We start from the raw sequence: 16,584 nt of genomic DNA on the forward strand, positions 1-16,584 counted from the left end.
TAGCGGAATGGATTGAACAAAGGTCGACGGTATTTTGTACAACACGTTTTATTCGTCACAAAGACGGACAATTGTTCATAGCAGGTTTACCTCAAGAAACGTAGGTTACGATATATTGTTATTATTTTACGATTTCCGTCCCCGTGGCAGCGCGCTGAGGTGCCGCGGCTTTCTGAAACAGCCTGTTTTGTTTATCGACAAGGGGTGTGTCCGAAACGGACGCGGGATTTTAGTGACTGTCATTCTCCGTTCGACTAACCTTAGACGAGGACCCGTCGCCGTCACGGTGATCATTCTGCTCCTCGGTGCCGCCCCAGGCGCTGATGTGATTGTTGTAGGCCGACACAGTGCTCAAACGCAGACAGAGATTCCGCAGCGACCGTTCCATCTCTTCGGAGGTCACGCTACTCTTGCCAGCGATCACCGCCAAATTTCTTGCGTCGACCACAGTTTCCTCGAGGATGTCCGCCACCACTGACGACAGAATCGCCTCCGCCTTTTTTGATATGATGTACGAATGATCTATAACGGCGAGGAGCACGCTTCTTTTAACAGAGGGGCGGTCGTAAGGCGATGTCGAGTCACGTTTGACCATGACAAATTAGTGTACGTCAGACACCCCAGGGTGACCCAAAAATGTCTTACAATACGGAAGTGAGGGGTTCCTGAGGTCATTTGCTATAACTTTTTCCTTTACCGAAATTTTTTTCAAGGCGTCGTTTACGAGTTATTAACGAAAAACATTGACCAATGAGGGGCGAGCTCGACTGGCGCTAGGCGCTCGGCCTAGTCAGCGGAACTGGGCTTCGTCCACTCGTAGGCTCAGCCGCCTTTGCTCCGGTCGAGCTCGCCTCTTATTGGTCGGTGTTTTTCAGTAATAACTCGGTAACGACGCCTTGGAGAAAATTTTTGTAAAGGAAAAAGTTATTTGAAATGACATCAGGAATTTCGATTGTGAATGACTTTTGGCACAGCTTGTACAGTATATAATATAGACTATAGATTCTATAGCATATACACCGTTTATTCAGATTTTTAAATGCCAAATAATTTATTATTACAGTCGACAGATTAGCCAAAAAATTTCATTTTAAATTTCTAAATAAAGCTTGAATTATGGTGTACACATAAAAAAAATAAACGATTTTTTATAAGCGTGCCATACATGAAAATTCGACACAACATTTGACGATCTCTTCTGTTCTCTTTGCGCAGTTTGTTCACGTTCAGGGAATACCTTTCTCTCGCGCAACGAAATACTTATAAAACAACGAGGTAACCTTAGACTACGTCACCCCGGCAGGTGTGGGCAAATTGCATAATCTCTGCATGTTTAAATAATGCAATTGAAACGACTTTGAGACTTGCTAATTTCATTTACAGGCTTCATTCAAGTAATACTGCCTTTGTGCAAGCAGGTACTGCAGATACCGGCGCCGCGGCACCGTACTGCGCGCCAATTAACAGCTTAGTATTCTGTTATTAATTGCTGACGGACTTCGGTGCATATAAAACGTTTTCACGGAACTGGAATCGGCGCCGCCAATATTCCACATTCAACATTGTCCTATCATCAATCGTCCCATTATTAATCGTATTAAAGAGGAGAAATCACGATATGGTACATGTACAATAAACGACAAAAACAATTTTACTAAAGATGTTACAATCTTTTGATTAGGTTACGAATTTTATTCTATTTTATTTCATTAACGATGGAAACAATTTGCTGCATTTTTGAAAAGAAAAATTCCAAGAAAAATTTTAAATTACAGACAATATTTATTTTGCGTAAAGTCTCGCAATTTATTCCTCATTAATCACAATGAACAAACTCTGAATGTTATGTACTTGTTTAATTATTGATTAAAAGAAAAATGAAACTCTATTAGTATTAACAAAAAGAGTGTATCTCTATTTCATTACTTTTCCTAGAAATTAGGTAAGAATAATATTATTTTTATAAAGATTTCCAACCTCGTTATGAATAATTAAAATACTTGTCGCAAACTCAGCAAAATGGTTTATTTTATTCGCAATTTTCTAATCCTGGAAGCTATGCATTATTGATAGGAGATTTAATTGTTCCCCGTTGCTAGCTCAACATTTGTTGGTTCCGCAAACGAATAAGTGTGCCAGACGATTAACTTCTTCGCCGGTGCTTAACGGAGCATATAAAACCGCCCGACGGAGCAGTTAAATGTTTCTAGCTCTAACATGATCGTGCCCGCAAAATCTAGATGATGTGTGTACTCAACTTTCGGGGTTGTGTACATATGTACTCGCAAGAGCATACTCTAGAAGTGAGAAGTGTTCTTACGGGCTCACGAGTTCGTATTGGGGATAGTCAGCTCTCTCTCTCTTCTTCTCTCTCTCTTTCTTTCTTTCGTGAATAACTTGCAGCATTTTTGTGAAATAGGAAATGATATTCGCATACGAATATAAAATTGGAAGCGTGCATTCACTTCAATAATACTTGAGTTTCTATACACTGGCAAGAGCAGATTAAAATTCAGCTCTTTCGCAATAATTTAAAAATTGTACAATAATTTATAAGCTAGTAAGAGTAAAATTGAATAGATTGTACAATTGTAAAAAAATTTTACTATAGTCTCTGCAGTAGAAAGAGTGAAGAAAATTGAATATAAATTGTACGACAATTAAAAAGATGTATCACAATTTACTAGAAACACTCAAGAAAGTTCTATAAAAATTATGTAATAATTTACATACTGGTAAAAGCCAAATTTAATAAAGATTGTACAATTATATAAAAATCGTACGATAATCTCTGCAGTGGAAAGAGTGAACAAAATTGAATAAAAATTGAACGACAATTAAAAAGGTGTATAACAATTTACGCACCAGAATAAGTCAACAAAATTTCATAAAAATTGTGCAATAATTTCAAGCCTTGCACCTCGAGCCTATCTAATTATATCTACCAAATGATTAAAGCGAAAAACTCTAAAAACACGAACCAAGAGGAGAAATAAATAGCGACGCGAGGCAAGTTCTACATTTTCTTGAGGTTAAAAGCCTTTCGGCAATCTTTAATCCTAAGTGTGATGATAATTTATCACCGGCGGGGTCTACGTGGAAAAGTGTCGCGTACACATAGGTGTGGCCGCCTTCTTAAAGGCGTGGGTGTATTTCATTTCGTAAAGTACGGAACCACTTTGTCCTGCCACCCTTCCAACGGCGTCTACGCCCTACCACTTCCTTCTACCGTGATTTTTAGCGTCGCGCAATTCTTTGTCTGCCCTTGGAACAACCTCGTTGCACATTTCTCATCCCTCCCCCCTCCCCGGTGGAACTGCGCGACTCATTTTTAAGAGCAGGAATTTGATGACCGCCCGCCCTCGAAAAAAAAAAATGTCCAGGAACATGTTTTTAAGAGGCATGCATCTGCGGACACTCATCAAACAGCTCGCGGGGAAATGGAATAAATTAAGAAAATGGGAAGAAAGCTGAACCGCCTTTTTTTTAGAAGAATATTCTCAGACCGACAGAAGCTACGCTTTCGACAATCGCGCGAAACGCGTTAATAACGAGATTTCATTAATTGTAAATATACTCGTCGTATTAGTTGTTAACTTTGTGTCAAGCAAATTGTAATTTTTATGTAACAAATTTATCTATGCCAACAATATTTGAGCTATTTTGAAGTTTTCAGTCAAGCCATTAGTTTTACATAAATTCTGCTTCAATTATATACAAAAGCATTTTAATAAATTATAATGAATACAATAAAATATGCAGAGCGGCCTGCGCCGAAATTTAGAACGTTCCAAAAGTGTCAAGAATCGTAGCTAATTAGCAGACTGCAGATTTGATGCATTTTTAATTAAACAAACCAGGTCGTAAACAAAATTGTAAAAACACGAGAAGAATATTTCAGAATATTTTTATATCGTGCACAACTTATAAGACTTATTAAAAGAAAAATTTGTTCCTACGGCCCTATTATTTCTTATAATAGAGTTTGACAATTTTCATGTCGCACAAAGATCCGCAGTCTACTAATTAGTAAACTCTCCGCGACGGATCTACGCGCGCCGGCGTTCGCGTTGATAATTGCATGAGTGACTTTGTTCCCCCACTTAATCAGATATTAATTGCAGTACGGCTGGAAGTTAAAAATAACACGGCGTACAGTCGGCGTCAACATATTACATATGCAAAGGCATCCGCGGTCCCGGGGAAACAATTAGAGCAAGCACTGTACTTCGACAGTTCGCCGACTGTTGCGGAAACTGTATCCGAATAGCCGTAACAAAGTTTCCGCGTGACTGACAGCCGCCCACGCTTTATTTGTTAATTACTGACCGGTAAAACCGTGAAACGACGCGCGCGTTCACCCTATATATAGAGCGCTAAGAAAAAGGCCGCGGGGCGATCAAATACTCCGGAACGAGAGCACTCTAGCGCCGACCCTCCGCGCTTTTTCTAAAAAAGTTACGCGGCACCGTGTACAGGTTAATCGGGAGAAATGATTGATTACTTGTATCGCATCTGTCACGCGTCTGTCTGATCTTGTGCCGAGTCGGATTCTTCTTTCGCATACTTTTGTTCAAATGTCCGCGATCGACCGACTCTACAGCATGTCGCGCGAACGAATTTTGGGCGATTTCGCGGAATTTTAGGTTCTTTCGTGCATCTCAAAATGGCGCACAACTGGGTTCAGGGCGCTTGTTTCGTAAATCAATCCCTTGTCCGTGAAGATTGTCCATGTCGAAGATGAAATCGTTCGAGTCTTTTTTCTGCAAATGAACATTAGCTGTGAGTCAGTTTAATTTTCACGATACAAATCATTCTCGGAATATAGAACGTTATTATATTACTTTCGAACTGTTAAACAGTTAGCTGTTGTCATTTTTAAATCAGTAAATTACTGTATTTATACTGTACATGTTTGGTTCCCTTTCGCATTATTATAAAGTATATAATTTAATGAGCAATATTAAAATATATATCCTTTTGAATCAGTTAACTGTGTTTAACGAGTATGCTAATCGTAAAAAATATAATCATTGAAGGTAGCTCGCTGGTTCAAGAAAGAGTGAATTTTCTCCCAGTCGATTTCTGCTTGCTGCAATTGGAACAGATTTTTATTTCGCAGTCTATATTTTGTTATGCGATATAAGACGTCGAACTTTTCAGGAAGAGTAAATGGCAACACGTAAGCAAATGGTGCATATTTTCATGGTACAGCACTTTTCCTGCCCGAAAAATGGATTTCCTGTCCATTCCAATAACCCAATGTTTCACGTAACACGACCCGATATTTACAATAACGCATGGTTTTAGAATACTCGCGTGCAACATCGAACAGCCGACGATAAAAAAAGTATCACCGCGCGTCCGTTATAATTGCACACATTTTCGAGTGCTCTTTCAAAGGTATTCGCTCGCAGCGGGAGGGGTGGGGGATACTCGAAACACACGGCAGGCTGCAGTTTCATCAAAGATGAAGCAGTTAATTTCCTATTGATGCGGTTAGCATGGAACTCGTTAAAGTAAAATTATCTGCAAACCAAGGACTGGCGTAATTTCCCCGAACCGTGTCTTCTGAACTAACAAAGGGGATTTGCTTCGTTTGCCAATTAAATAGCACCCGATGACACATCAGTGAAATTTCCCTCCATACGCGCGCACGCGAGCGAGAGCGTCGCCGGTCCTCCGGCCTGCACTGTTTGCCAAACTCATCAGAACAAGCAGGCCGCCCATTCGCCGGAGCATCTGTTTATCGTCCTCGGATGGCTGTTTCGCGGTTAAAAGCTCCGACCCATTTTCGCCCCGCCTGGGCCCGGAAGAAAGCGCGGCGCGGGAAACGCTACTAACGTCGGCATTCTTCACGCATTAGGTTTCTTTTGAACCGCGCGGCGCAACTTCGTCGCCGGGTTATTCGCTAGAAAAATGACGTAATTTCGTAGACTCGTTGCGGGAGCTCGTCGCTACGGACCCGGCTACGGGGGGACGAAGAATAGCCCCGGTTACCCTTCGTCAAGGCGGCTTGCAAAAAGCGTCGATTCACCGGACGCAATTAGTTGCCGCGGAACGGCCGGCACCGCGTCACGAGGGCAAATTTTTCTCGGGAATTATTAGACCGGCCCCCGAACGGGCGACGACGCGGTGGCACGGCCGTCGCGAAAATTTCACGGTTTCCCGACCCCGATACGTCGATATCCCGGATTTCCAAAATCCCTCGTCATCACCACGCCCTTTCCTCTTTTCCTCATTAATTGACCATAGAAGTCTTGCCGGACCACTATGATTTTCTAATTATTTATCCAAATGTGGTGATAATATAATTGAAAAAGAAATTATGAAAAATAGAACGCTTTCAATACACTTGCACTAGAGTGGTGACCCTAAGGTACCATTAAAATTGTTACAGCACGTTTCAAAATAATTTTTATATTATGAAAAATTAAATATCAGAAATTATTAAAAGTACAACTGTTGTGGCATGAGTTACAAGATTCAATTTCATATGCATAAAATATACTTTTATCATATAATATAGAAATGCTATATGTCAGAAAAGTTATTTTCGTCTCAAATAAGTATAAAAAAACCTCCTACGTTAAACCTTTGCACTCGAAGCTATTTTAATTAAAAAATATCAGTTGTTAATTATTACTGAAGCTTATTATTAAAATGACTGATTCCCAATTATTTCTTTCACGGTTATTAAAATCATAGAAAAGTTTTTATATAAATATTATCGATGAACTTAACACAGTATATAATATAACAAAAATAAAAAATCCAGTCTTGTTATTGTTCCTGCCACTGCAAATAAAGCTGCGGGACTGTGAAAAATGTTACACGGTTGTGTGAAGGTTACGTCGGTAGCAATTTCACCAAAAAAAAACTCATCAGATTGCCCTCAAACGAAATAATATTGCGAAAAACGTTCAACGAGTGTCTGACACACATCCATCTTCATTGGAATCACTCGCGTGCGAAAAAGAGAAGGAAACGCAAATATCGGAAACTGCGTTCAGTTAACCTTTTGATGTGACTACAATTTGCTTTAAACTGCACTGCCGCGAGTAATACTAATTTTTTAATGCCAGCAGAGTTTGGAGTTAATTTTAATCGTGACATATCGGAGCAATTCGAATGTTACTAGAACTTTAAAAATTCGAAGCAGTTAAAATACCATTGGTTATGGAGTGAAGCTTAACTTTCTAATTTCGCTTGCATTAACTTTTCATTAATTTAACGCGCGTTTATCGCCAAGCGTGTTTTGCATTCGTTTTCAATATTTTTATTTATAAATTCTCTGCAACTTGCGAAAAACATATTTTAAATAATACTTGATACAATCTTTTTTTTAATAAAATTTAAGTACAATCCTTTGCCGAATTATTTTAAATTTATTAAGATACAAGAACATAATTTTTTAAATTTGATCCTGTCAGTCACAGGTAACGCGGTATAGAATAAAAAGTATAGTGTCAGTCATCGATAATTGATACGGTGCTCAACTTGTTAAATGGCTGACTTTGATTCTGCAAAAATAGATGGCGTTTAATATCGAACATTTAGCGCGTTAAACCAGAGAATTTTCTGTAACCTTTGAACCAGACATTATTAAATATAAATTCATTCTCTGCGATTATTTTCGTACGTTTCGCTACTGTAGGAGAAAATGAATCGATTGATACACGATTGGTCTGGACCCGGGACTCGTATCTTTCATTTGCCGGGCGTCTGCTTCTGATAATTAAGCTATCCCGAACGATCGACGCATATTCTCTCCCAGCGCTTGCAACGTAAACCAACTCAGGAATTACGGAATTATAGCTTCGCTATTTCTAACTCTATAGCCGCCCTCGGTCATGGTTCCTCGACTGATCCCCAAATTCCAAATAATCAAATCCAAGTTCAAAATTTTGGATTTTATATCGTTTATACGCGTCCGGATTGGTGGTCCATGATCCCATTTCTGATATTTGTAGCAGAAAATGAGTCGACCAATCCGGCGGATCAACGGGATTCGAACTCGAATTCAGTTCACTTGCCGTGCGACTGCCATCCCGGTCGATCGACAACGCGTTCTCTCCTAGTTCACCTATCGTATATTCGACTTTGAAATGCGGAACTCCTATAGTACACTTTGTAGAATATTTTCTATTTAAGTAAGAAAATCCAGTTTCCTTTTTCTTTGAGGCAAATTATTGACGACGATGCAGCTCGGATATGCGATTACATGTACTATACTGCCGTAAAGATAGCAAGTAATTTGACCATATATCATAGCATTTTTACAAGTGAAAATTATTAGAACAATATTATATATCAGAACAGAAGATTATGTCAAGGTTTAAAGAAAAAGATTCTAAAATTCTGGTAAATGCAATTTTAGCCATTTTCTCTAAATGTTAAAAACAATAAAGAAGCTATTTTAGCTTTAAACATTAGGTGACCAATTTTATACCATTTATCTAATCGAAGCACATAAGCTACCCGAATAAAATTCCTAACAATAGATACACGTAAATTGGTTCTCCTAGATTTTGGTTTTCCTCGAATTCATTTTTTATCATTTCCAGCGAAAATGGCCTGCTTGTGTTTGCGCAGCTAGCTTCCTTTAGAAGTTTTTCCCCTCCGTCCCGTGCGCGTACAATAGAAAGGGCGAACTCTGTTTATAGAACTGTTCTTTCAACTCGGTATAGTGACGAATGCGTCTCTCTCTCTCTCTCCCTCTCTGAAACTAGATCGTAAAAATCCGCTGGCTGCGTCTGGAATAGTGTACCAATATTTGCAGTTTGGGAGCAACGCGGCGGATGCAAAATTCCCTCGAGGCTTTTGTCGAAGTTACTTCCACTTCATGGTCATGGACGCGGACTGCAGTTAATAGAACTTTTCCTCTCGGTTGGGTGACGTGAATGCGCTGGTTAAACGCGTAGTCGGCGCGGCCGCTACGAATGGATTAAAACATGGACCGGTCTCTTTGTTCAACTTAAACAGATTCACGACGTTTCTTCGGCCAATGCGACAGCATCTTATTCGCCCGACGTCTCACTCGGTTCGCTCTAATGCTTGTTACAATAATCGTTCTTCCCTCGAGTCAAATTAACCCTATGCACTCGAAGCCATTTTAACTGGAAATCTGAAGTAATTTTTCTGGCTTTATAGTATTTTCATTTTATATAACAATGTATATTTTATGCATAGGTAATTGTTTCTCGTCGTTCGTATCGACAGAACATAACCTTAACAATCTCCAAAATGCAAACTTTATTAGTATAAAGATTATTTTGCAACGCGACAGAACAATTTTATGGTGCCTCGCAGTCACCACTCGAGTGCAAAGGGTTAACATTCGACCGAAAAATTCTATACTTCCTCAGAATAGTATAGACTTCGTATTTCTTGCAGCGAATAATAATTGCACGAAATTTATGATTGCACGTAAAAAATATATTACAAACATTCTTTACAAACACAGATAGAAATACAAACGCGTGTCTCCCGCCAGTGAATTATATTCAGTGCATCGAATATCGCTGGAACGAATTTAATTAACGAGGGACGACCAGAAAAGTGACAATCACCGATTCTGATTAAATTTCGCGCGGAGGTAGAGCACTGAAAAACATTTGACACGGTTTTTTTAATCGGCAATCGTCCATGGCGCGGCAGTGAAAACATCTCGGAAGGGTGGGGGGCGAAATTCATATCCACCCGACGCGGAACCGTTCCAGCTGACCAGAAAATTCGAAATTCGCCATTGTTCGTTTTTAAATTATACAAAACTATGTACGTGTACATTATATCATATCAAACGTATACATAACAGTTACTGTTCAATGCATTGCGATTAACGTGTTATAAATACAATTCAAACATGGAATGCGAATAAACTTTTGAGGTTATATACTAGCTGCTTGCTATACTATAATACTAGCTGCTTGCGACATGCAAATTTTATGCATGCTATTGTATATACGTATAATTAATATATACTTTATGCCATTAAAAAGTATATTATCGATAATCTAAATTATATTTATGTGTATTCCATGGTGGACAAAAAATATCGATACTCTAGAAAAAGGGAACAGAACATAGCGATTGTCGTTATCGTATTATCTCTTTATGGAAACACACGCTTATCTCTACCATCCATCGCTGTGCGACAAAAGCGAATCAATGGAGGCTTATAATTAAATTTTCCATTCGGATATTCGTCTTCCGGGCGCGATGGCCGATTTCGCACGGCCACGCAGCAGCTTCAGTCGGGAGGATACAGTCGGGCTAGAAGGAGTTAGGCGATGGAACGGAAACGGAGATAAAGCGAGGAAAACCCTCCGGACTCGCTCTCACCCCCTCGTCCAGCCCTCCTCCTATTCTTCGGCTCGCACCGGCGTTATTAAATTTCCAAATCAAGGATCACGAAATACTTTCCGGTTTGGCCCGCGGGCAGGGAATAATTTTTGCCGGTCTGCTCATTATTTGGGCGGCGGCGGCGGCGGCGATTCGTTGCCCCCGATCCGTGGAAATCCCGGCTCGAACGGGCAAATAATTATTACCGTGTAAAGTGTGCTCGGAAGTTCGCCGCGGGTAGTCGCGGAGAGTTCCACAACTAATCGCAGAATTCGTTCTTTCGCAAAGGAAACACACGCTTCGCGTTCGGCGCGCGGAGGAAGCGAAATTTACGAGGGCTCCGAAATGTTGGGGCATTCGTCATAAATTTCGGTACGAACACGAAAGAGCACCGGCGGTATATCAGCGCTCGCGCGCGCGCGCGCGCGCGGAGTTCACGGCGAAAATACTGTCGCGGGGGGCCGGTGATAAGCCTCTGGGAAATAGTTTACCGGTTATTCAAGGGAACCGGATAATGCCGCAGATAATGGGGCTGGGCCGTACATTGCCCTCCCGTTGCCGGCGCTCGACGCCTTTTCTTCGAATCTGGCGTTAATCGCGAAGAGAACACTCGACCGACACGCTATCTTCGGAATTATTCATGCTATTTATTAACTGTATCGTTTTGTATCGGTAGGCCGCATAATTGTCTTTCACTTGCTATAATTTTCCGTCAATACTATACATTGATATAATATTATTCATTTTTAATATTATTCATTTTTAATATTATTCAATATTAATATTGTTTATCAGTATTATACATAAAATTTACGTCGCGATTGAGTCACAAAGAAATCCATTACAAAACTAATTAAAATAATGAGACTTCACCGTTTTTTTAACGTTAAATTAAATTATTTCAGGAGCACGCGAACAATATACATACTGACACCTGAATTTCGTATGGTCCACAGTGAAAGCTTTTGCACAAGATACTGAAATATTCGAAAATAAAAAATTGCATTGCCTTGTTGATAAGACAATATTATAAGTATATATTTGTATACGAATTCATTCTGTATATAAAAATTCTTTTCCATTACTTTTTGCGTCTAACGAGATTATTATTCAAAAATGTATCGAAACGTACTTTTTAAGATGAGGTATAAATATTGCTACGAACGGAAAAGCGAGCTCATTTTCATTGTCTTTTTGATAATAGAACATTATAAGTATATATTCGTATACGAATTTATTCTTATATAAAAATTCTTTTCCATTATTTTCTGCGTCTAGTTTACTCATATTTCATTGTTAATCAAAAATGTATCGAAACATATTCGTAATTTTAAAGATATTTAAATATTACTACGAACGAATTTTTATCGCATAGTATACTCGTCGATAAACCGAAACTTGCTGCCTTTCGTGGCCAGTGCGATCATCGAAGGACTCAAGTCGGATAAATAAGAGCTAACAGGTTGTCCAGCGAGAGATCGGATACAAAAATCGAGCGACATGGACGCTTTGGAAAGCTTATGGAAATCCGATGGCCGGTACCAGGGAAACCATAATATCCCGGTACAAAGGACAGGACCGAACGTCCCCTGGAACGAATTTATAGTGGACGAACGCGTTTTTGAATCTCGGATCGATATCGCATAGCGATTCTTCTCGAGTCCGGCATTCGTCGCCGATGTCCCCCGACAAATTTACAATTCCGAATTCGACAAACAGTCCGAGAGATTCTAATTACGTCTTCCCTGTACATTCTCGGTACATACACGGCACCCGTTCACGGGACACGTCGCCGTGGAATTCGATAACTGCTTCACAACGGCGCGCACAATCGCGACGCACTTCTCCTTAACCCGCAAATCCTGGCTGCCTTTACGCGCGAAATCCCTCGCGCGCTCCCCAGCTGAAAACGACAATAAACCCCTCCGCGCCGGTGCTTACCGAGCTGTAATTAGTAGTCGCTAAATACCGGGGCCACCGGAATCTGCTTAGAGAGGCCGCGGAGGCGAGACGAACGGCGCGCAGAACGACGCCGCCCTCTGTCGAAGTTCGACGATAGAAGGACACGTCGCGTTTGCTTCCCTACCTAATCGCGATTCCCTACCAGCTTCTGATTGGTTACGATGCGCGGTAATACGTACCAGTTAATTACGCACGGTTAATTCTCTCTCTCTCTCTCTTCTCGGATGGCGGCAGGCGCTGTGTCAGGGCGGCCCCGAAATAGTCGAAGCCTTTCGACGATTTCGACGAGATCGCTGGCTAAACGTTCGCCGTGGCGCTACGGCTTCTTTGAAGTCGCGTACGCCGCGAGAGGAAAACGACGCGACGAATCGAAGAAGTTCCGAGAGTTTTCTGAATTATTCCCTGTCGTGCTGCTGCGATTTTGATTCAGGTCTTTTGTGAAGACACGCCTTGTTGGCGAGTTTTATGGCCGAGTTTTGCGCGCGGAATAAAGTTGTCGCAACTCGGATGGGACTTCAGGGGACAAGCAGTATGGTGTCATATGTAATGTTGCTGTGTAACAGAAATGCTCGCAATGTTTATTTGAATCGAATAATTTTGGAAAAGAAATCTTTGACAAAGGTTTGCAAGGTGAATGGATAATAGAACATTTATTTAGGTACAGCGCCAGATCAAGATCCTTGAAGGGGTATATTGGTCTAAAAGCTTGTTTTCTATGTTCTTAAAAATTAATAAAATGAGTAAATATAATAAAATAATCGATTAAGAAATTTTATGAAAAGCTTCGATTATTTTAGAAATAATTTCAGAGCTAATATTTTCTTTTATAAAATTTCTTTTATTTTTGACAGCGTTATGAAAGTACAAGATAATTTTTTCATGCTCTGATAGTGATTATTAATAAAATATAAAGGAAAATAACCTTCTAGATCAGAAGACTTCCTTGGCGATTTTTCAATAAATAGTGTTTCATTTTTAGTTCGCTTTGATTATGTAAGAGATATCAATTAAAATATTACAAACTGTTCGATTAAAACATTATTAAAACATCAACCTACAGCTTCTGTTTCTTTACGTGAAAGTTAATATTTTTGTATGGAACCAAACTTTTTTTCTCACCGAGCAAATTATTATAAATATAACAATTCTCCTCTTGAGATTCTCCTAACAAATATTACCCTCCATTTATTGCCGCGATAGCGTTGTTTAAACTGGAAACACGAGTTCACTTCGACCTTATCTACTGACACGTTTTACCGTTATTAATATTCTCGGGAATAGTCAGTTGTAGCGCATCAAGCATCCAGCGCGCGCAATGTATGTACCTACAAGTGACATCAGATTATCTCTGATGTCCACGATGTCCTCGTTGACGTACAGCTACTCAAGAGGGGCCCCGTTTGAGCTGTAGACCTGCTTGTTTATCTAAAACTCACACCCTAGGACGTTGCCAGAGAATCCGTCTCTGTCAACCGGAGTAAGTGGAAAGTACATAGAAGCGATTAGTGTAAACGTTATACGAGGAAGAATGGAATGCGAATGTTGGTCGCGCCAAACTAATCTTTTTTATTTTTGCTTTATGACAGAAAAGCATGTCTCTCGCGTTCGTTTGGCTTTAACGTACAGTCGGCGCACGAAAGTATTTCTCTTTTTATTTTACCCTTTTTTTGCGATCGAGGCGAGCAATTTAAATTTGTATGGCACGTTGGACGGATTAGTTTGTCAAACAATGGCTGCAAAGAGTTGTTTGTGAAAATTGCAGCTGGTTTGAATGACAAATAGCAAGAGCTTAATAGAGCTAACATAACCTTAAATTATTTCAAGATCTACTGATTTCAATTAAATTTTCAACATACATATATATTACCGAGATGTACGCATTGTTTAAATTTTCCTTGTTTAAAGTTTCCTTTTTGTAAAATTTCCTTGTTGTAAATTTTCCTTCATTTCCTAAAATGTTCGAAGCACTTTATAATATTTCTGAATCAATAATTTCATTATATTTATTAAATTTATTATATTTATTAATTTCATTATATTCACCCATTTTATTAATTTTCAATCGATCAGACAAAATTTATCTGCGCATTCTGGCAAAAAATCCACCGATCCAACGCTCCCCGTGGTTTTCGAATAAAACGTCGTCTCGATTTTTGTTATTTTTCGGGGTCGAACGCTCGCGACCAAAAATTGAAAAATGACTCGGCGGCCTCTCGAGAAAGGGATCACTGCCGGCAGTTTATTTCGTCGCGGCATGAAACCAGATTCGGTGGACAAACATTCGCCCTAACAATGTGATTTATCGTTGTCCATCATCTTCTGGATCCCTGTTGTAACGTCAAACCACCGGTGGATTGGGATCTGTGTGCGGGAGAACTGTAGACCCAATGTGTACTCGGTGTTAACCGTTAAACGAGACACCTCCAGAGAGAGAGCGAGAGAGAGAGAGAGAGAGAGAGATCTATAGATTCGCAACGGCGGATAAGCGGCTTACAAATAATATCTACTGGCCCAATAAATCGCGCGCGATGCGTCCAGAATCAGTCAACGATGGCTCCCACGAACCGTCACGGGGTTAATGTATGGGAAACGCGGGACACGCGTTCGAGTATGCTGAATGCAAAATCAAGTGCGTACATTGCAAGCCTGCACCGTTTCATCCGAGCAGAGTGTTATTTAATTTAATGTAAAACGATCGCTGACCGACATCGTGTTTGCTTTTCGGTAACCGATAAACAAGTTCCTGTAAATTCTAATGCTCTGAACGAGGCTCCAAAAATCGTCCATGAGCCTAAGTTTTTTAACAAATACAGTTTTCGTTAGAGAATCGTGGCAAAGAATTTTAATGCAAACATTCGAACGCGTTACAATATTCGAAAAATCACTGGCGCCAAGGAAAGTTGAACCGAGCGGTAAAAAAGAAAGTCTCGACGCGGGATTTCGTTTTAAATAGTTCCGATACACGGAGATTTATATTATAGTTCGAAAGCATTAAAACTTTTACATGCTGGAATATCGATAATGAATATCCGGACGAGCGTGTCCACGGTTCCAATTACTTGACGCACGAAACGGGATTTTTAATAAACGGGAACTCGTTACTTACAAACATGGCGCAGTATTAAAGAATTCGCGGAAGATCGATATATCTGTTATTACGTGTTGTAATTAATAAGAAAAAAAAAGGTTTCATTGAAAGCCCGAGCGCAAATTCCTGTTCTAATTCCTGATCATTTTCAATTTAAGAATATTAGCACGCCTCGACTTATTGCAAAATAATTGCTCCGTCGAATTTTATTCTACTAACGACTGCGACTGGTGTTCCTTAATTGCTGTCATTCGTAACGTCCATTTTCTGTTGGAATGAATAAAAAGAAATATATTTAAAAATATATATGTGATAAAAGTGTTAACAAGTATGTCTTCCATTAATTTGAAAATAATTCTAACTGGCGTAAAAAGTGCTAACACAATATATATTGCTTATAAGATAAAATAAATTATTCTCTATAAAATAAAATAAATCATTTTCTACAAGATAAAATTTTATCTGAAACAGTAGTAGAATTTTGCCATTTTGAACGTGCAATTCAGATCGATACTTACCTGTCGTCTCGAAGCGTCCCGTTCAAAGTAAACGTTTCTCAGTCGGAGTTATTAAACAACCAGGTTTATTATCCGTATATACAAAGGTTTACATGCTTACTCGAAGTTGACCACAAAGCATGGTAATACGTCAGCGAGCTTTTTGGAACGTCTCCGTTTTCTCAGTACATCGAACAGCTTCACGAAACAATGTTCAACACGAAACCACAGAGTGTACAGGATGAGTGCCCCCGATGGGTATAAGAACATTAAAGGAAGAAAATTTATTGTCTATGTACAAACGCCGTGAAATCCGATCGTCCGCCACGGCGAGATCATCGCTCTCGTTGTCCCCCAATTTAATCCCATTTTTACATTCAAGTTACGGTTGCTTAATCTAGGTGAAAAATAAGAGCAAGTCTTCGACACCTCGGGAAGGACTCTTAAGAATAGTTATTGTCTATATACAAACGTCTCTCGTCGCGACGCGTTTTTTTCTTTTTGGCATGGCTCAGCGAATTCGCGCCGACGGAATAGAAACAGGCCCCGCCGGCGGTCGTCACGTTCCTCGCGACCAATTTCGTATCTAACCGGGTCTAACAAGTACCGATTTTTACCGTCACAGAGCTGAGCAATTTGCGTTCCCCGTTTCGCGCCGACTCCGGCGCCACACGAACTCGTCGGACACTCTCG

General features: G+C 40.0%; 1 protein-coding gene across 1 annotated transcript; it reads right to left on the reverse strand.

Moving 5' to 3' along the window:
* Window positions 1-229: 229 nt before the first annotated feature.
* LOC144470705 (uncharacterized) lies at window positions 230-4,565 on the reverse strand. Its single transcript, XM_078182171.1, has 2 exons — window positions 4,505-4,565; window positions 230-522 (listed from the first exon to the last, which is right to left on the reverse strand). Exons 1-2 carry the CDS (start codon window positions 4,563-4,565, stop codon window positions 230-232), a joined length of 354 nt encoding a protein of 117 aa, XP_078038297.1.
* Between the last annotated feature and the right edge of the window lie 12,019 nt (window positions 4,566-16,584).

This window comes from Augochlora pura, chromosome 1, assembly GCF_028453695.1.
Source record: "Augochlora pura isolate Apur16 chromosome 1, APUR_v2.2.1, whole genome shotgun sequence".
NCBI lineage: Eukaryota > Metazoa > Arthropoda > Insecta > Hymenoptera > Halictidae > Augochlora > Augochlora pura.

Bases quoted from the DNA above. Each gene is read 5' to 3' on its own strand.
- LOC144470705 (XM_078182171.1), bottom strand. From the start codon at position 4,565: ATGCGAAAGAAGAATCCGACTCGGCACAAGATCAGACAGACGCGTGAC. The intron at 523-4,504 runs GTAATCAATCAT...TCGCCGTTATAG, and splicing joins GCGTGACAGATGCGATACAA to ATCATTCGTACATCATATCA.